The sequence below is a fragment of the Oncorhynchus tshawytscha genome, linkage group LG20 (genome assembly GCF_018296145.1).
Source record: "Oncorhynchus tshawytscha isolate Ot180627B linkage group LG20, Otsh_v2.0, whole genome shotgun sequence".
Taxonomy (NCBI): Eukaryota; Metazoa; Chordata; class Actinopteri; order Salmoniformes; family Salmonidae; genus Oncorhynchus; species Oncorhynchus tshawytscha.
In genome coordinates, this window is record NC_056448.1 from 36,796,615 (window position 1) to 36,817,283 (window position 20,669).

At 43.7% G+C, this 20,669-nt stretch overlaps 1 protein-coding gene across 6 annotated transcripts in view; it reads right to left on the minus strand.

The window, feature by feature from the left end:
• cdk5rap2 (CDK5 regulatory subunit associated protein 2) overlaps positions 1 to 20,669 on the minus strand; it is a 67,735-nt gene that overhangs the window by 43,130 nt on the left and 3,936 nt on the right. For 3 of the 6 annotated variants that reach the window (XM_042302601.1, XM_042302602.1, XM_042302600.1), the window contains exons 1-5: positions 7,487 to 8,806; positions 7,027 to 7,161; positions 1,016 to 1,135; positions 725 to 817; positions 159 to 377 (exon numbers count right to left, since the gene is read on the minus strand). In XM_042302601.1, coding sequence (XP_042158535.1) covers positions 159 to 377; positions 725 to 817; positions 1,016 to 1,135; positions 7,027 to 7,161; positions 7,487 to 8,524 — 1,605 coding nt within the window. In that variant the 5' untranslated portion in view covers positions 8,525 to 8,806. Of the gene's footprint in view, positions 1 to 158; positions 378 to 724; positions 818 to 1,015; positions 1,136 to 7,026; positions 7,162 to 7,486; positions 8,807 to 12,544; positions 12,753 to 13,138; positions 13,312 to 13,618; positions 13,743 to 14,094; positions 14,172 to 17,026; positions 17,138 to 18,277; positions 18,343 to 19,538; positions 19,604 to 20,669 lie in introns of those variants that run through there. The other 3 variants (XM_042302603.1, XM_042302605.1, XM_042302604.1) reach the window with 2 other exon arrangements.

A 20,669-nucleotide genomic window follows, 5' to 3' on the forward strand; every position in this document is an offset into this window, starting at 1 on the left:
CAAATCACAATAAAATCTCAGTTTCGAATCGCAAAATGGATAGAATCTTGAGAAACACAATAGATATATTATCAGCACCTAAGTATCGTGATAATACCATATCGTTAGGTCCCTGGCAATTCCCAGGAAAACAATAGATATTCCTCCTGTGGCCTTACATTGAGAGCTTTGTCCCCCTTCTTCCTCTGCTGCTGCAGCTCCTCTAGCTCCTGCTCCAGCTGCTCCTTGGCCTGCTGCAGATCAGCCAGCTCCTGCTCCCTCCTGCCCAGGGAGCGCTGCAGCTTCTGCGCCTCCAGCCGCTTGGTGTGGTGCTCGCCCTGGAGCTGGGACAGCTCCGCCTGCTTCTCCATCAGCAGAGACTGGTGCTCTTCCGCACCCTGGGGGGAAAGCATGAATATGGATAGAGTTAGAGAAGCAGGAGACTTATTTTTGTATTTTGAGTGCATGTGTGTGCAACCCAGAAGTCTGTATTGATGTGACCTCTGGCAAACACGCACAGATAGGCATTACATTCCTAAAGCAGAGTAGATACACACACACTGCAGCTGCCTGCCAGATTTCACAATACCTTAAACTGCGTTTCGCGAATAACATCACATGACATAGCACTTCCATGCCCGACTGCGCAGTGAATGACGTAGCACACAGCCATTGGTTGATGCATGCAGCGCGACTTATGTATTGGGCCTGGAACGCAGCCAATGCTGTGTCTGATCTGACTTGCCTGGTATTTCTGGAGCTGGGCTTTGTGCGCTGCCTCCCTGGCTTTGGCTAATGCCTCGTCCCTGTCCTCAATCTCATGGCACAGCTCTTCAATCTGGAACACACAGACAGAGACAGACGTGTTGGTGTGACAATGTTACATAAGCCCTCAGTCTGCGCAGCACAGAGATGGCATAGCATATGAGGCAATATATTTTTTAGTGGGCAACAATAGTTGGTTACAGCAGTATTTTATCAAATGAGGTTATCATCAACATTTATTACAGTGTGAATATTATCTAATCAACCGCACCTCTTTTTCCTTTTCTTTGAGAACCAGACTGAGTCCCTGAATGGTTTTGTCTCGTTTCAGAGCGTTCTTCTTCTCCGAGCCCAGCTCTTTCTCAGTCTCCTCCAACTTACCAGACAGTACCTGTTCAAAAAATAAATAACAAGTGGTCACTTGTGGTCCTCTATAGCTAAGGTCGTGAGAATGGCACTTGCTTCGCCAAGATTCTGGGTTTGATTCCCAGGGCCACTCATATGTAAAATGTATGCACACATGACTGACAGTCCCTTTAGATAAAAGCATCTGCTAAATTGCATATAATTAAGTAGCCAAAACAAGAGACAGTAAATTCATCTTCCTCCAACGTGTTCGATTAATCACAATGGTACATTTTGAATCCACCCTAAATATGTGCTCCTACCCCATAGCCATTTCTGTAGAACATGAAAGGATAGCCTCGCTGTATTCATTTCAAAATAGTGAAAATTCCATGATGAAAACATTTACCGGTATGTGTGTATATTTTCACTATTATTCTACACTGTAGAAAATGTTTTTTAAATTAAGAAAAACCCTGGAATGCGTAGGGGAGTCCAAACATTTGACTAGTACTGTGTATGTGTGTGTGTAGATATATATACACACACTGCTCAAAAAAAAGAAAGGGAACACTTAAACAACACAATGTAACTCCAAGTCAATCACACTTCTGTGAAATCAAACTGTCCACTTAGGAAGCAACACTGATTGACAATACATTTCACAAGCTGTTGTGCAAATGGAATAGACAACAGGTGGAAATTATAGGCAATTAGCAATAAAGGAGTGGTTCTGCAGGTGGTGACTTCTCAGTTCCTATGCTTCCTGGCTGATGTTTTAGTCACTTTTGAATGCTGGCGGTGCTTTCACTCTAGTGGTAGCATGAGACGGAGTCTACAACCCACACAAGTGGCTCAGGTAGTGCAGCTCATCCAGGATGGCACATCAATGCGAGCTGTGACAAGAAGGTTTGCTGTGTCTGTCAGCGTAGTGTCCAGAGCATGGAGGCGCTATCAGGAGACAGGCCAGTACATCAGGAGACGTGGAGGAGGCCGTAGGAGGGCAACAACCCAGCAGCAGGAACGCTACCTCCGCCTTTGTGCAAGGAGGAGCATTGCCAGAGCCTTGCAAAATGACCTCCAGCAGGCCACAAATGTGCATGTGTCTGCTCAAACGGTCAGAAACAGACTCCATGAGGGTGGTATGAGGGCCCGACATCCACAGGTGGGGGTTGTGCTTACAGCCCAACACCGTGCAGGACGTTTTTCATTTGCCAGAGAACACCAAGATTGGCAAATTCACCACTGGCGCCCTGTGCTCTTCACAGATGAAAGCAGGTTCACACTGAGCACGTGACAGTCTGGAGACGCCGTGGAGAACATTCTGCTACCTGCAACATCCTCCAGCATGACCGGTTTGGCGGTGGGTCAGTCATGGTGTGGGGTGGCATTTCTTTGGGGGGCCGCACAGCCCTCCATGTGCTCGCCAGAGGTAGCCTGACTGCCATTAGGTACCGAGATCAGATGCTGGTGCGGTTGGCCCTGGGTTCCTCCTAATGCAAGACAATGCTAGACATCATGTGGCTGGAGTGTGTCAGCAGTTCCTGCAAGAGGAAGGCATTGATGCTATGGACTGGCCCGCCCGTTCCCCAGACCTGAATCCAATTGAGCACATCTGGGACATCATGTCTCGCTCCATCCACCAACGCCACATTGCACCACAGACTGTCCAGGAGTTGGCGGATGCTTTAGTCCAGGTCTGGGAGGAGATCCCTAGGGAGACCATCCGCCACCTCATCAGGAGCATGCCCAGGCATTGTAGGGAGGTCATACAGGCACGTGGAGGCCACACACACTACTGAGCCTCATTTTGACTTGTTTTAAGGACACTACAAAGTTGGATCAGCCTGTAGTGTGGTTTTCCACTTTAATTTTGAGTGTGACTCTAAATCCAGACCTCCATAGGTTGATAAATTTGATTTCCATCGATAATTTTTGTGTGATTTTGTTGTCAGCACATTCAACTATGTAAAGAAAAAAGTATTTAATAAGAATATTTCATTCAGATCTAGGATGTTATTTTAGTGTTCCCTTTATTTTTTTGAGCAGTATATATTATATACACACATACATATATATACACATACATATATATATATACATATATATACACATATACACACACATATACAAAAACACACACACACACACACACACAGTGGGGCAAACAATTATTTAGTCAGCCACCAGTTGTGCAAGTTCTCCCACTTAAAAAGATGAGAGGCCTGTAATTTTCATCATAGGTACACTTCAACTATGACAGACAAAAATGAGAATGATTTTTAATGAATTCTTTTGCAAATTATGGTGGAAAATAAGTATTTGGTCACCTACAAACAAGATTTCTGTCCTCCACTCGTTAACTGTATTAATGGCACCTGTTTGAACTTGTTATCAGTATAAAAGACACCTGTCCACAACCTCAAACAGTCACACTCCAAACTCCACTATGGCCAAGACCAAAGAGCTGTCAAAGGACACCAGAAACAAAATTGTAGACCTGCACCAGGCTGGGAAGACTGAATCTGAAATAGGTAAGCAGCTTGGTTTGAAGAAATCAACTGTGGGAGCAATTATTAGGAAATGGAAGACATACAAGACCACTGATAATCTCCCTCGATCTGGGGCTCCACGCAAGATCTCACCCCATGCGGTCAAAATGATCACAAGAACGGTGAGCAAAAATCCCAGAACCACACCGGGGGACCTAGTGAATGACCTGCAGAGAGCTGGGACCAAAGTAACAAAGCCTACCATCAGTAACACACTACGCCGCCAGGGACTCAAATCCTGCAGTGCCAGACGTGTCCCCCTGCTTAAGCCAGTACATGTCCAGGCCCGTCTGAAGTTTGCTAGAGAGCATTTGGATGATCCAGAAGAAGATTGGGAGAATGTCATATGGTCAGATGAAACCAAAATATTACTTTTTGGATAAAAACTCAACTCGTCGTGTTTGGACGACAAAGAATGCTGAGTTGCATCCAAAGAACACCATACCTACTGTGAAGCATGGGGGTGGAAACATCATGCATTGGGGCTGTTTTTCTGCAAAGGGACCAGGACGACTGATCCGTGTAAAGGAAAGAATGAATGGGGCCATGTATCGTGAGATTTTGAGTGAAAACCTCGTTCCATCAGCAAGGGCATTGAAGATGAAACGTGGCTGGGTCTTTCAGCATGACAATGATCCCAAACACACCGCCCGGGCAACGAAGGAGTGGCTTCGTAAAAAGCATTTCAAGGTCCTGGAGTGGCCTAGCCAGTCTCCAGATCTCAACCCCATAGAAAATCTTTGGAGTGAGTTGAACGTCCGTGTTGCCCAGCAACAGGCCCAAAACATCACTGCTCTAGAGGAGATCTGCATGAAGGAATGGGCCAAAATACCAGCAACAGTGTGTGAAAACCTTGTGAAGACTTACAGAAAACGTTTGACCTCTGTCATTGCCAACAAAGGGTATATAAACAAAGTATTGAGATAAATAAGTATTTGGTCAATAACAAAAGTTTTCCACCATAATTTGCAAATAAATTCATTAAAAATCCTACAATGTGATTTTCTGGATTTTTTTTCTTATTATTATTTTGTCTGTCATAGTTGAAGTGTATGTATGATGAAAATTACAGGCCTCTCTCATCTTTTTAAATGGGAAAACTTGCACAATTGGTGGCTAACTAAATACTTTTTTGCCCCACTGTGTGTGTGTGTGTGTGTATATATATATATAGATACTGATTATTGGAGGACCAAAAAAAGCAGATAACGATTAAATCGGACAATTTTATTTGTAATAATGACAATTACAACAATACTGAATTAACTTATTTTAACTTAATATAATACATCAATAAAATCAATTTAGCCTCAAATAAAATGAAACATGTTCAATTTGGTTTAAATAATGCAAAAACAAAGTGTTGGAGAAGTGCAATATGTGCCATGTAAAAAGGCTAACATTTTATTTCCTTGCTCAGAACATGAGAACATATGAAAGCTGGTGGTTCCTTTTAACATGAGTCTTCAATATTCCCAGGTAAGAAGTTTAAGGTTGTAGTTATTATAGGAATTATAGGACTATTTCTCCCTATACCATTTGTATTTCATTAACCTTTGACTATTGGATGTTTTTATAGGCACTTGAGTATTGACAGTGTAACAGTATAGCTCCGTCCCTCTCCTCGCTCCTACCTGTGCTCGAACCAGGAACACATCGACAACAGCCACCCTCGAAGCAGCGTTACCCATGCAGAGCAAGGGGAACAATTACTCCAAGTCTCAGAGCGAATGACGTTTGAAACATTATTAGCGCGCACACCGCTAACTAGCTAGCCATTTCACATCGGTTACACAAGCCTAATCTCGGGAGTTGATAGGCTTGAAGTCAAACAGCGCAATCCTTGAAGCACAGCGAAGAGCTGCTGGAAAACACACGAAAGTGCTGTTTGAATGAATGCTTATGAGCCTGCTGGTGCCTACCACCGCTCAGATATCAAATCATAGACTTAATTATAATAACACACAGAAATACGAGCCTTTGGTCATTAATATGGTCGAATCCGGAAACTATCATTTTGAAAACAAACGTTTATTCTTTCAGTGAAATACGGAACCGTTTGGTATTTTATCTAACGAGTGGCATCCTTAAGTCTAAATATTGCTGTTACATAGTACAACCTTCAATGTTATGTCATACTTACGTAAAATTCTGGCAAATTCATTCGCAACGAGCCAAGCGGCCCAAACTGTTGCATATACCCTGACTCTGCGTGCAATGGGGCGGCAGGGTAGCGGTTAGAGCGTTGGACTAGTAACCGAAAGGTGACAAGGTACAAATCTGTCGTTCTGGCCCTGAACAGGCAGTTAACCCACTGTTCCTAGGCCATCATTGAAAATAAGAATTTGTTCTTAACTGACTTGCCCAGTAAAATAAAGGTTAAAAAAAATAAAAATAAAAAATGAACAGAAGAGAAGTGACACAATTTCACCTGGTTAATATTGCCTGCTAACCTGGATTTCTTTTAGCTAAATATGCAGGTTTAAAAATATATACTTCTGTGTATTGATTTTAAGAAAGGTGATGTTTATGGTTAGGTACAGTCGTGCAACGATTGTGCTTTTTTCGCAAATGCGCTTTTGTTAAATTATCCCCCGTTTGTCGAAGTTGGCTGTCATTTTTAGGAAGAAATAGTTCACACAGTTCGCAACGAGCCAGGCGGCCCAAACTGCTGCATATACCCTGACTCTGTTGCAAGAGAAGTGACATAATTTTCCTAGTTAAAAGAAATTCATGTTAGCAGGCAATATTAACTAAATATGCAGGTTTAAAAATATATACTTGTGTATTGATTTTAAGAAAGGCATTGATGTTTATGGTTAGGTACACATTGGAGCAACGACAGTTCTTTTCCGCAAATGCGCACCGCATCGATTATATGCAACGCAGGACACGCTAGATAAACTAGTAATATCATCAACCATGTGTAGTTAACTAGTGATGATTGATTGATTTTTATAAGATAAGTTTAATGCTAGCTAGCAACTTACCTTGGCTTCTTACTGCATTCGCGTAACAGGCAGGCTCCTCATGGAGTGCAATGTAAGGCAGGTGGTTAGAGCGTTGGACTAGTTAACCGTAAGTTTGCAAGATCGAATCCCCGAGCTGACAAGGTAAAAATCTGTCGTTCTGCCCCTGAACAAGGCAGTTAAACCACTGTTCCTAGGCTGTCATTGAAAATAAGAATGTGTTCTTAACTGACTTACCCAGTTAAATAAAAGGTGTAAAAAAAAATAAAAAAGGCAAAATCGGTTTGTTATGAAAATTTGAAAATCGGCCCTAATTAAAATCAGCCATTCCGATTAATTGATCGACCTCTAACTATATATATATCAAATAACAAAAACTATTTGCTACCCATTTTCTTCCCTCCCCCCAAAATCACCTTGTTGTTATTCTGGATGTCCTCCAGGGTCATGGAGAGGTTCTGGTTCATTGCTCTGAAGTGGTTCATCTCCTCATTCAGCTGCCTCTGGGCTGTCTCCAGCCTGCTCACCTCATTCAGCTGCTCAGTGAAACCCTGGGGAAGGGAAACAGAATTCTGGGAAATTAGTAAAAAATAATGAGTTGGCTAAGAAAGGAAAATAGGACATCAAAGGGGAAGGAAAAACTGCCACAGGGGCAGAGAACACCTGTGAATCCCTTTTATTGATACATTTATTTATTCACATATACTTTATTTCCCATTATCAACAAAAATGGATCCTTTTACTGCGACGATATCCAACCTCAACTGGTAGATCATTTTTAGTCAAATAATTATCCAAATTTAGTCTAAAGCTACATTTCCATGGCCTTCCAAGTTCTCTACAGAGGATCGGTCTGAGGTGAGAGGACTGGACTACCTCAGCTCTGAGAGGAATGTAACCATCATTAAACTCCTCTGTGAGGTCCTGGAGCGACTTCCACTCAGCCTCTCTCCGTCTGCGTCGGGCTCCAGGGGGGAGTGGCTGTCCCACCATGGGCTTCCTCCGCAGAACGGGGATGCGGCTCCCGGGGGTCCCTTGGATTGGTCGTCTGGGGATGGAGCGCAGCAGCTGCAGCAGGTCGGAGATGGGAGGCTGGGCTGGGGAATGCCCTCTCTGGTTTCTGGTGGTAGTATGGCCCACTGAAGGAGAGCATTCCCTCACTGATATATTTGACTCTCTGCACGGTCTCTGTGACAGGGGGCCCAGGGGTTCTGTCTGATGAGGGTGGTCAGGGTTCAGGGACTGAAGCGAGGCTGAGCGGAACCTGGAACTGGGGGATGAGAGGGTGCCTTTGCGGTAGACCAGGTCCTGGTACATCATGCTCCGGGAGCGGAGCCCAGAGTTCTTCTCCGGGCAGGGATCCCCACCAGACTGCACCCTCCTGTGGGCTGAGCTTGACCGACCTGCGGCTCCCACTGGACCACCCAGGAGGTCCATACTCACAGAGCGCCTCACCCGCCCATCCCCTCCATCTTCCTTCCTCTGCCCTTCTGACGTAAACTGATCTCCCCCGCACTCATCGGGACTTCCACCTTCAGAGGACCTCCAGAGCGGGGTCATAATGGTGCTCACCTCCCCCACGTCGGGCCTCTCCGGCAGGGGGTTGTGGCGTCCATAGACGTGGGCCACACACTGTTTCAGATTCTCTCTTTCCTGCTGCAACCGCTGCACTTGGGCAGCATGCTCCTCCTGAAGCCTGCCGATCTGTACGTCGCACTGTACTATGCGCTCCAGCGTGAACACGCACTTGCCGCACAGGAACTCTGATGCTTGGCCGTCGGGGTCGCGGTCGACCAGGCGCCCCAGCACGTGGGACAGGATGACCTGAAGCTGCCGTTTGCCTGACGGGTTGAAGATCCAGCGGCACTGGCTGCCAATGAGGCGTAATCTGCATACGCGGCATGGGTCCTTCATGGTGATGACTAGAGATGATGGTTCGGTCCAACAGAGAAACACACTCAGATAGGCTCTGTGTATAAACGCTCCAATCTCCCGCAGTCGTCAGCTTGCCAGCCATGGCATAGAGAAAATGCTCTCTCCATTTCTGTGACAGGAACAGTGCAGTAAGCTCACAGTTCAGTCCAACACTCAAAAATGCCCCTTACAGATCCTAAACACAAAAAACTCTCCGCTTTCCCATGGTCGTCAGTCTGCCAGCCATGGCATACAGCAGACTCTCCCGCTCTGATTGAAGAGGAGAGACTGACAAAGCTCTTCCTGGTGAGAGCAGCGTAAGCGTTAAGCCCCATCTTCTAATCCCTCCTCCGCTGTCCCACACATTCAATCAGACCAAATCCCCTGGACTGGACCCGCGGTGATCTCCTGTGTTACGGCTGACTGCTGGCCTCGTAATCCAGCCCCATCTGAACCCAGGACTATCTACTCATCCTGGCTGCCCCAACAAGGACAGCAGGGCCTGGGCGGGCCCTAAATCTACACCGGTGAGGTGACATTGACCAGGGGCTGGTTAAGGTGTGTTGGTCTCCTTGGCAAGGCTAAGGTAAATCTGATTTAAGATTAAGAGATGGCCTCACCTGGTCCTCAATGCCACCACCTGCCTCACCTCAGAAAACATGATAGAGCTACAGTGATGAACTGCCTGGCCCCTTAGACCTCTGCGTGTGTGTGGCTCTCTGATACACACTACTGACCTAACAACCCAGAGACTGGACTCCTTTTACCCAGCTTTACCCCATGTAATCTGACAGACAGCCCAGACAGAATCCAATAGAAAGCTATAGGGGTTGTGGTTTTTAAATATAAAGTTAGTCCATAAATAACCCTAAGGGCAACTCTCTCCTGCCGGGATACTAATCCTGTATTAACACAGAAACCTGGGCCAAGAGAGCGGAGGAAAAATGGGCACTGACAGCTTCCGCTACTGTCTGACAGGACAAAATAATAATACTATATTTGTCCATCTTGCAGATTAAATCCATCTTTTGATCTGCTATCAACAGTGCTTAATTTGAGCCGGATCTTGACGGAACTGGATCTGGCACCTCTCAATTTTGGACTGTTTCGTTCCGCAACCCATTTGCCAGGAGGCGGTACCTCTCGTGGCACGAAAAAGTATTCACCATATGCAATGTAAAAATTCTAATCACAGGTCATTCAATTTAGCCTCCTCTGTAATTCTCCTGCTCCCCCCCCAAAAAATGGAATGTGAAAATAATTGATATTCTAACACCTGATTAGTGTTGGGCTGACCCGGGTTTATGGTTTGCACAACATCGTAGTCTAGAATGATATTAACTTTCTAGGATCTCTCTCCGCTCTAATAGACATGAGCCCGCAACTGATCTCTCCAGTGTTGCACTTCATCGATTTCCTTATAGAATCATAGCGGCGGGAAGGGTGCTGCAGGTGCCGCAACTCCTCTGATAAATTGAAATACAATTGTCAAAAGTTATAGAATTACTGCTTTCCGTTCGAGAAAAGAAATGTAATAATTTGGAATACTACATCAAAAGTAGGCCTATAATTTAGCCACAGAGGATCAATAGCTTTTTCTTCTTCATAGCCTAGCTGTGGATGGTGTGTAGTCCAATCACAAGGCATGCCTACAGCTGGGAACGCAAGGCAAATCTGTCAGCGAACGGCATGCAGCCAAAACAGGCCATTCGCAATATTTCATATGCAATCGTGGGAAAACACCGGTTGGAAAGCAAATGGAAAGAAGACTAATCTGTCTGTAGGCTACCACATATGTTATCAACTTGCAAATAGGCCTATTGATCGAACAGTATTGTTTACAAAGTAAAAAATAATAAGAGAGAGGCTCCTGGCACGAGCGCATCAGCCATCACCGTTGAGTGAGCTGTGCATCATTGGGTGAGTCAGTGAAACAGGAAAGCTTTATCAGGACTAATTTCCTCCTCATAAATGTACAATATTGGTCTTTCCACACACCTAGGCTAATGATGGGGGAAAAATTAATTCAGATGCCACCCGGTTACTCATCCCTGCAACATCTGCTATCTGAGCAGCTAACCGATCGCTGCAGCTGTACATAGTCTATCGGTAAATAGCCCACCCATTTTTACCTACCTCATCCCCATACGGTTTTTATTTATTTACAATTCTGCTCTTTTGCACACCAATATCTCTACCTGTACATGACCATCTGATCATTTATCACTCCAGTGTTAATCTGCAAAATTGTAATTATTCACCTACCTCCTCATGCCTTTTGCACACAATGTATATAGACTCCCCCCCTTTTTTTTCTACTGTGTTATTGACTTGTTAATTGTTTACTCCATGTGTAACTCTGTGTTGTCTGTTCACACTGCTATGCTTGATCTTGGCCAGGTCGCAGTTGCAAATGAGAACTTGTTCTCAACTAGCCTACCTGGTTAAATAAAGGTGAAATAAAAAAAATAAAAAAAGAGACCCCATGTACATAGATGTGGAACACTGGTCACTTTAACAACGTTCACATACTGTTTTACCAGCAGTAGTCAAGTCCATACTATTCAACCATTGCTGTACATACACTATCCACGTATTCTTCAGATATAGTATATATTCTATCCCCATACTGACAATACATCACACTTAATCTCCGGATTCCAACATTGCGCATCCTAATATATTTCTTAATTCCATTATTTTACTTTGGATTTGTGCGTATTATGTATTGTTAGATATTACTGCACTGTTGGAGCTAGGAACACAAGCATCTAATTACACTTGCAATAACATCTGCTAAACATGCGTATACAACAAATAACATTTGATTTAGGTAATTTAGCAGACGCTCTTATCCAGCATGACTGACAGTCAGTGCATTCAACTTATTGTAGCTAGTTAAGACAACCATACATCCCAATCATTTTACATCATTTAGGTTAATAAAGTAGACAGATTCTAGCAGTAGATTATAGTGTTAGCTTGCAGATGGTTGAGAAGAATAGAACAGACATCTGACAACTCTACTTCTCTCCCTGGGGAACCAATGACATCAGCTTCCTCTGTTGATGGCAACTTCTATAAACCACAAAGCTCTTGCCTGCCACAACAAAGCAGAACAGACACAGAGAAACCAACAGCACTGTAAAGAACATAAGAGGAGGTATACAGACGTAAAAAGGGCAACACAATAGACAATTTCAGAATGCATTTCCTCTCATGGAGCAGATTCAGAGTCAAACCGCCTGACAGATTGTGTCTATTCCATGTTGCACACAGAGAGATATATGGCCAGAGGACATGTGTGTGAGTGTGCGTACACTTGAATTACATGAAAGCAGGAGACAGCTAAGAGAGGGTAGCTAATGCCTGGTGGGCACACCGTGACCCGTCACTAAATAAAAGAGCCGCCACAGAATTAGACAACAAAAGGAGTGTCATACAACCCAACAAAACAGACAATCACAAGCAAGTACACTCTAGTTGGACACTCAGAGGTCAGAGAAGTCTAATACGCATTAGTGTATGCACTGTCAGACACTATTGGAAGATGTCCCCACGTCCTGTCTCCTCTCTCCCCCTCCTCAAAACCCATTGGAGGAAAAGGTCAGAGGGGAGGGACCACTGGCTTTCTCATCCAATGAGGAAGAAGATGCAAAGGGTATGCATTATTTAGATCTTCCCCATGGCCCCATCCAGAAACAACCTCAACCGGCTCATACCCCCTTAGGCACTCGTTCTGAGAGTCTGGCTCCTTCTCAATACATATTTTCTTGATTCCTGGCACTCTCTCTCTCCTCACTTTGTTCTCAAAATGCACTGGAGCAGGAGGGAATGGACCTTGGGCTTTTTCCTCCAATACGGTCGAGAAGGAGCCTAGGCAATACTGGATTTGAAGGAATCATAGATTCCGGGGTGGTCTGTCATCACATGATGTAAGAGGGTAAAGTTGGTAGATTGAGATATTAAGCTGATATGCATTAGGCAATATGGCGACAGAAATCAAGAAAAAAAAAACACCTGATGGTCCTTCTCCGTCCTGTCCTTCTCACGGCCCAGCTCAGCCCTCAGAGTCTGCAGTTCCTGGTCTTTCTGGCCAATGAGAGCAGAGAGTTGTAGGGTGTGCTCTGTGGTTGGTGTGTCCGTCCCATGGTCTCTGCCAGTACTTTGTAGTTGTTGGATCACAGCTTCCTGGTTCATCACAGATATCCTCAGTTGATCTATGACACTGGAGGGACAAAAAGTAGGCTACGTTATGTTTACATTATCAAAACATTTATCCCCATTATAAACTAAAGACATAGTCCTTACATTTAGGTGCCATTGGATAACACAAAAGTATTAGGTTTCATACTCAAGGCAGGTGAAATGGAAGAGACAGAGTACATCAGAGCTACATAATCATCTAATTTCTCCATGATCAACATGTTGGTGTCAGTGTAGAATATCACAGCAGATATTAAATTAAAAGTACATGGGCTGCAATTGAAATGGAACCCTATTCCCTATATAGTGAACTACTTTTGAACGGCACCGTATAGGGAATAGGGAGCCATTTCGGACACAGCCTAGGTTTTACACTTTGTTGAAAAAACCCTTTTTATCTGTCCTTACCCGTTTTTCTCCTGTAGAGCCTGCTGCAGGTCGTGGCTGGGAACATGGATGGGGGTGAAGGTTCCCGACGGGCCCAGGGTCAAGAGCTGCTTCTCCATACCAATGCTTCTCACCTTCTCCTGCTCAGCAATGGCGGCCATCTTGTCGACTTCCTTCTCGGCCTCTCTCAGACCCTGACATGGAAGAGAAAATTGATGGGAATGTTCCAAGACTAGTCACTGACCTTTTCCAATAATGTGCCTTTTCATTACCACCTAACTTTGACTAAAGTCTCTTAGACACATGGTAAGACCAGTGGAGGCTGCTGAGGGGAGGACGGCTCATAATAATGGCTGGAACGGAGCAAATGGAAACCATGCGTTTGATATATTTGATACCATTCCGCTGGTTCCGCCATTACCACAAGCCCGTCCTCCCAAATTAAGGTGCTCTGTATTCAGTGTTCATATTAGTGCAGTAATGCTGTAGCCCAGTGCTCACCTGCTCCAGCTCAGCGATGCGCTTGTTGAGAGTGTCTCGGAGTGCATCCATCTCTCTGTGGGCTCGCTCTCTCACACGCAGGGAGTCACCAGACTCTCTACCTGCCAGGCTCTCCAACGCTTTCCTGATAACAAGACAGGAGTGATCAAAGTTTATTTATTATTTGGATTTTCAATATTTGACAGAATAAACTAAAGTTATTTGACAAGTAAAGGGCAAAAATACACAACTGGCCCCCTAACACACACTTGGATCAATGACAGTCAATGTTTACCAACTAATGAACTAGTGATTAATCAAAGCGTGAAAAGTGAGTCAGGACTATTGATGACCGATGGCGTCAGCCGCAGTCTGTACTCGCAGACCGATGGCGTCAGCCGCAGTCTGTACTCGCAGACCGATGGCGTCAGTAGTCGGTACTCACAGAGATGGCATCAGTAGTCAGTACTCAAACAGTATCAGTAGGCTGTACTCACGATGCAGACACCAGTAGCTCATGCTTCTCTGCCAGATCTCTCTTCATAGACTCCACCTCCACCTTCAGCTCAATGTTCTGAGGAGGACAATCATTCAGTCAAATTCCATTACTTTAACACAGATCTTTTACATGGAAAAACCTGGCACACCGTAGCTTAGCTCCAATAGTTCATTCCAGCATTATATTTTGTTTGGAGTGGTTCCTAAAGCACTCCAAGTATGGTCTGAGAATATGTTGAGTATGGTCCTCAACTGCATACTTCAACAATGTAATTCGCTTTGGCACTGGAAGCGATGTGTTCATATCGTAACAATGAGTAGGTGTGTACTCAATTGCAGGCGGATCATCGTAAAAATAGAATACAGAAATAAAAGACAATATTTTTCTATGACGAAGACAAGACTTGTCTCTGAGATCAGTAGACTAAATGTGAGATATGTCAGTTGTGCATTTAGTCAAGTAGTGAAACTGGTCTGAGATCAGTGGGCTAAATGTAAGACACCAGGTTCTCCAAAGGATTTTTAAACAAGGTGGTGCTGCTGCTGCGTACGGCAGTGGGAGACCCACCACTCTTACATTCTTTGGAGAGAACCCTAAGACATGGTAGATGAGTATTTAGTAAAGTAGTGAGACTGGTCTGAGATCAGTGGGCTAAACTCTGGTGGGGGTTAGCTGTGTTTTTGGGTGGAACTAGGGCTGGAAGATATGGACAAAATATCATGTCAATATTTTTCACATTTTTGACAGTATTTGACGACATTTTGTGTTTTGGAATAATAAAAAAAGTTCTAAAATATGCTTTCCAAGTAGTTCATGACCCCAGGGTGGCAACACACACATTATAGGCTTTCTCCACTTATACTGATCAATCCAACTCCAAACAAAAGTAATGGCCAGCATTTTCCTGCACTTTTATTATCATTTTGACACTGTGCCACGCAGTATGATGAGGCAAAAAAAATCTAGGCCTAGTTCATTTGTGAACTGTTGGAGTTATGATATATAATGACTATTCTAATTCTATAGATGAAATATAGTGGGCAGCACAGGAGCTTAGTGGCACTTTAATTGGAGAGGACAGCCTTTTGGTAAGTGGAATGAGCGGAGTAAGTGGAATGGTATCAAATATGTCAAGACACATGGTTTCCTTGTGTTTGATGCCATTCCATTTGCTCCGTTCCAGCAATTATTCATGACTCTATTCATATCCCCGGAGAAAAAGCAGCCATCCTTCCTTCAGCAGCCTCCACTGGTGGGCAGCACCTTGAATACATTGTTGTTTGACACGACAACAAATGAATATATCACGGAGGAATTATTGACAGGGTAGGAACCAGTGTTGATCAGAGAGCGTGAATCTAGCTGCACATTTGAATTCACAGGCAATAAAGATAAAACACCATGTTAAAAAATTATTTTAGATCCTGAACTAAATTTTGAATTACACATTAGGAATGTGACCAAAATAGCTTTTTACCACCTGAAACACTGCCATGCTTTGATTACAAGCAGGCTTGACTACTGTAATGCTCTCCTGTCTGGTCTGCCCAAGAAAGCCATTGGTCAACTGCAAAACATTCAGAATGCTTAAGCACAGGTACTGACCAGGACCAGACAAAGAGCACATATTACACCGATTTTAAGGTCTCTGCACGGGCTGCCTATGAGTTTAAGAATTAATTTGGAGATTATTCTATCGTTTTTTAAAACAATCCACAATTGTGCACACCAATACATGTCAGACATGCTTTTAAGTGATGTACCCAGTAGGTCCCACAAGTCCTCTGGCACAAAGTCTAGGACCAAGAGGCATGGCAGTCTTTATGCCCCAGCCTCTGGAATAGCCTGTTAGAGAACCTGAGGGGGGGCAGACACCGTGGATGTATTAAAGAGAGATCTTAAAACTTATTTTTTATCTTTGCTTTTCCTTAGAGAACTTTAGTTGTTTAGTTTGTGTTGTTCTTTAGTTGTTTTATCTTATGTTTGTTGTGTAGTAAATATTTCAGCTTTTGTTTTGTTTATTAGTTTTTCCTGTAAAGCACATTCCATGTTTGAAATGTGCTGTAGAAATAAAGCTGGATTTGAGTCAGTGTTTCCATGGGGCCCTAATTAGATGTTACAATACATGCTGTCTTCTTACTTCATGTAGCTAGCTAGCCAAAATATTCATGCTTCACCTATTCCTCTCTGATAAGATTACCGTTGCCAAACATGCTCATCTAGGCCTACACCAGCATTGGTACCAGGCAGTATTAGCTAGCTAGGTTTGCTGACTCGTATTACATTTATCAAGCTAAATAGCCAGCTAACTAGTGATTAGCATTAGCGGCTAACACAAATTTTAGCAACAACTTGCTAAGACTAACTTAGCAGACAGTAGTTTGCAGACAGTAAAATAAACTAATAGTGTAATTCTAGAATGCTTGTGGAAAGCAGCATGTCACCAACATCTTGTTGCATCCACCTGACCATGCAGAGTGAACAGGAAGAAAGTGCTTGTAACTCCGTGGTCGAGCAACTAATCTCTCCTTGAGTGACAGGGGGCATGGCTTGGTGTGTTTAGTGGCATGCAGGAGGAGAGGGAGAGAGAGATGACTAAAGTATCAAACAGAGTAAACTAAAAAAAAAATGGACCAAATAAGCAGATTTGTTAAGTTCCGGATCACATTTAACAAACCAAACATTGAAATACCATTATATAGAGGGTAAAGTAAAAACTCAAACCAGTCCATACATCAATACCGGTATATAATAAATACCACACAGCCCTAGGTGGAACAATGGCCTGTTGTATTCATGGCTGCTGGGGCCATGTGGTCATCGATGTGGTCATCTAATTATGAATGACTGAGTCACATATTACATTATCATGGCACTGACGGGTGTGAATGACGTAACACATGACCACACACCCCTCTACACACACACACCGTTTTGTATATGTCCTCTGTGGAGTCGTCGCATTTCTGCTGCATGCGCTCCTCCATGAAGTAAATACGCAGCTTCAGGTTGAAGTTCTCCTTCTTCAGAGTCATGATTTGCTGAGAATAGAAGGAGAAGAAAAGAAATACAGACTTATGTAACCTCAGACTTCATTTGATTTGAAAAGGAGACACTGACGGACAATGAAAACTAAAAGTTATGACCATTAAAGCTACTACCTTCTTGAAAATCAAACCATTGTATAACCATCCGATGTATAACTGCCTATACAGTCTATAACAAGGCTACTGCAAATAGGTCAAAATAACATAGCAGCTGAGCAATTTATCCCCGGAGAAAAAGCAGTCATTTCACATGGTCCAGTAGAGAAGCACACACACAGAGAGACAGAGAAAGAGGACAGGGGTGGGGGTAGTGTAATAAGCCATGTTTGAGAGAGTTTTTGTGGTCTGGGAAAGGGGAGAGGTATTCAGCTTCGGCAGACTGTGCATCACTGTGCTACAGGGCCTTTAACTGCACACATCTGGAGCAGGAGATGGAGTCCAGATGACCACTCTACCAACATCTAATCATCAAACATAGGGAGAAAAGATAAATCTGAGTAAACCACTGAATTTCAGCAGGCTTCCCCTACTGTAGGCTCTCCCCCCCCATGCTTGGAACAAGGCTAAGTGGTTGTCGTCTTCTCCTTGGTTTGGCTAGACACTGGATCAGGCTTATTAAAAACCATAATATCCGACATGTCTGTCACTGATACTGGGATAAGGCCTACATGCATGCTGCAGTGGTCTGTATTTCCATTCAATGGTTTACCATGAAATGATTACCATTTTAAATGGAACATATTAGGATACATAACTAGTTTGAGACAGACAATGCTGGTTAGAGTCTCAGAGGATCCTTTTTATTTAACCTTTATTTAACTTGGCAAGTCAGTTAAGAGCAAATTCTTATTTACAATGACGGCCTTCACCGGCCAAACCTTAAAGATGCTGGGCCAATTGTGCGCCACCCTTTGGGACTCCCAATTACGGCCAGTTGTGACACAGCCTGGAATTGAACCAGGGTCTGTAGTGACGCCACTAGCACTTAGATGCAGTGCCTTAGACCGCTGAGCCATTTGGGATCCTAACACATGAACAGCCCTCTTGAAATTGTATCTACAATGGTTGGAGACCTTGTCAGGTAAGGCAGAAAACATCTCCATAATAGGGATTGAAGTGATGAAAATTCCTCACATTCTCGTAGTCTTTTAGGGTGAGAGCGGTCTTGACAGGGGACATCTTATCTGGAAACGTAGGGGCTATAAAAGAACAAGAGAGAGAATTGACATTAGTTCAGTTCACATACAGTAATGACAATAGAAAGGTTGTCTACATTCAAGTCAATGATGGCATAATGGGTGAACTGGCAGCCATTTTGAGTGTACTCATGCATGAAGTAAAAGGAGGAAGGAAGTGCACCCTGTGCTGTAATTAGTCAGCTTAACTTACATTACAAAAAATACATTCCACTGCATGAGCGATATCAGTTAGCATCATTTGAATTAATATTCTACATTAACAATCAGTTGACAGAACATTGCAAAATAATACTGGAAATTATTGAGTCACAATACCAGGCAGCCATTGCAAGTGTACCCATGAATTTGCCAGTCAATTGCCAGGGTTAGAGCTTTCAAGCCCGTCCTATTCATTCTTATTTATATGATAATGACATAGTTCATCTTAAAACCTTTGGTACAGTACCAAGCTTTTATTCTGAAAAACACCAGAGTAAATCATAGTGATGATAAGCACACTCACACACGTACACACAGGTCAGAGGTGAAATAGACTGAGTGTTATCTTGGAAAGCTGCACCGTTTAGCACTCCAGTGAGCCAAGCCAACCACAGACTGACTGACTCCACCACTGCTCATATAACACTAAATAAATCAACAGCACATTTTTATACTACACTAATAACCTGATCACAGCCCCACTGCTTAACATGGGAACTATCACTCTTCAGTTTATTTTGCTTCTCAAAAATGACCAGCGGACATGTTCAATCTCATATTCAGTTGGGTAGTTAAGCGTCCCCGTCCCCAGTCCCAGAGGAGAGTCCAGTCTGCAGCTTGGAGTCACGGTGGCGTGTCAGCTACAGGCTGCAAAGAGACGCTATAATTGTCTCAGGTGTCTGGTTACCTAGAAGTTTAGCACAGCTGAGCCTGACGGAAAGCCCTGCTAAAAAGGTGTCTGGATCAACTGGCAAAAAGAAATAAAAAAGAAAATGCAGATTCATACCTGGAGTCAGTAAATCAGTTGATTGTACAAAGCAGTTGCTCTGCACATACTCTGTGATTGTTTGTTCAACAGAAAATAACTCCATACAAAATCAAGCGGATGGTGAAACCATTTAGGGGTAGTATTCTCTCACTCTCAAAGTCACAACACTCAAGGGTAGGTAACCTAGGTAGTGGTACCCTAGAGGAGCACACAGAAGCACGTACTGTACCTGTCATGTTGTCCATGGAGAAATCCCCGACGTCTATGGAGTCTGGGAGTTTGGACATGCTACAGCTGGAGACAAAAATGAATCCATTAGGGAAAGAAACAAACAGCCAATCTGAGTCTGGATCCAACATGTGAACTCAACATTGTAGGTAATAGGCTGTTAACACACAGCCAAAGTATCAGTCAATACCACAATCAAAACTACAGAAAACCTCCTCTCTAGCACAGCCAATGCAAACTTGTGCAATCAAATGCACTGCAAAAAGATAAAAAATACAAATACAAAAAAATGTCCTGATGTAGTTTAGGCATTACTCATGCTTAGCTAGCCTGTTCCCTAGCCCCTAAGGAAGCTCCATAAATAGCAGGAGAATTAGTCTCTGGTTCTTGTGATTCATTATGACAGTGCAATGCTTTTCTCTCCCAGGTCACTGTTTAGGTTATTCCTCAGTGTGCCATGCAGAGTAGACTGGACTGGAGAAGACCATGTGCCAATGGCAGGCTGCCTCTCAGGTCCAGAGCACAGGGTACAGACTTAAGAGGGCTTTCATTGCTAAATAAGCAGCTACTGTGGACCTGCTCAGCCAAACATCACTCAGACAAGAAGGGAACACAGTGACACAACACAATGCACACATCTGGACAAGGCTGATGACATTGGGGAAATAACAAGATTGCGATGAAAACAGTGCTGTCAAAGCCAGTGATGGGGAAGCTTTGCTACCACTAAGCTAAGCTCACAACTAACCAATATTAGATAGCTGCCCCTACAATCGGCACCAACATCTCTCAGGCCTTCCTAACCCAAGTGAATATTACCCAACAATTTGGAGAGAGAAACCATTGTTAACGTGTCTACACTCTCTCAGCCATTTAAGCTGCCCTGACTTTTGGCTCTAACAATATGACCAGCTCTGTATGACTTCCTTCCCTCTCTTCCCCTGGCAGTGGCTCTGATCCCAGAGCCCAGCAAACACTCATGTCCACAGCAGTGGTATGGTCTACTCATCCTGGATGCCTACTGCCCAGGAGCAAGATTGTATAATACTTGTCAACAGGTTTGAATAAGACAGACAAATTACAAGTGTTAACCACCGGGCACTCACAGACTCAGTCACAGCAGCAATGATGC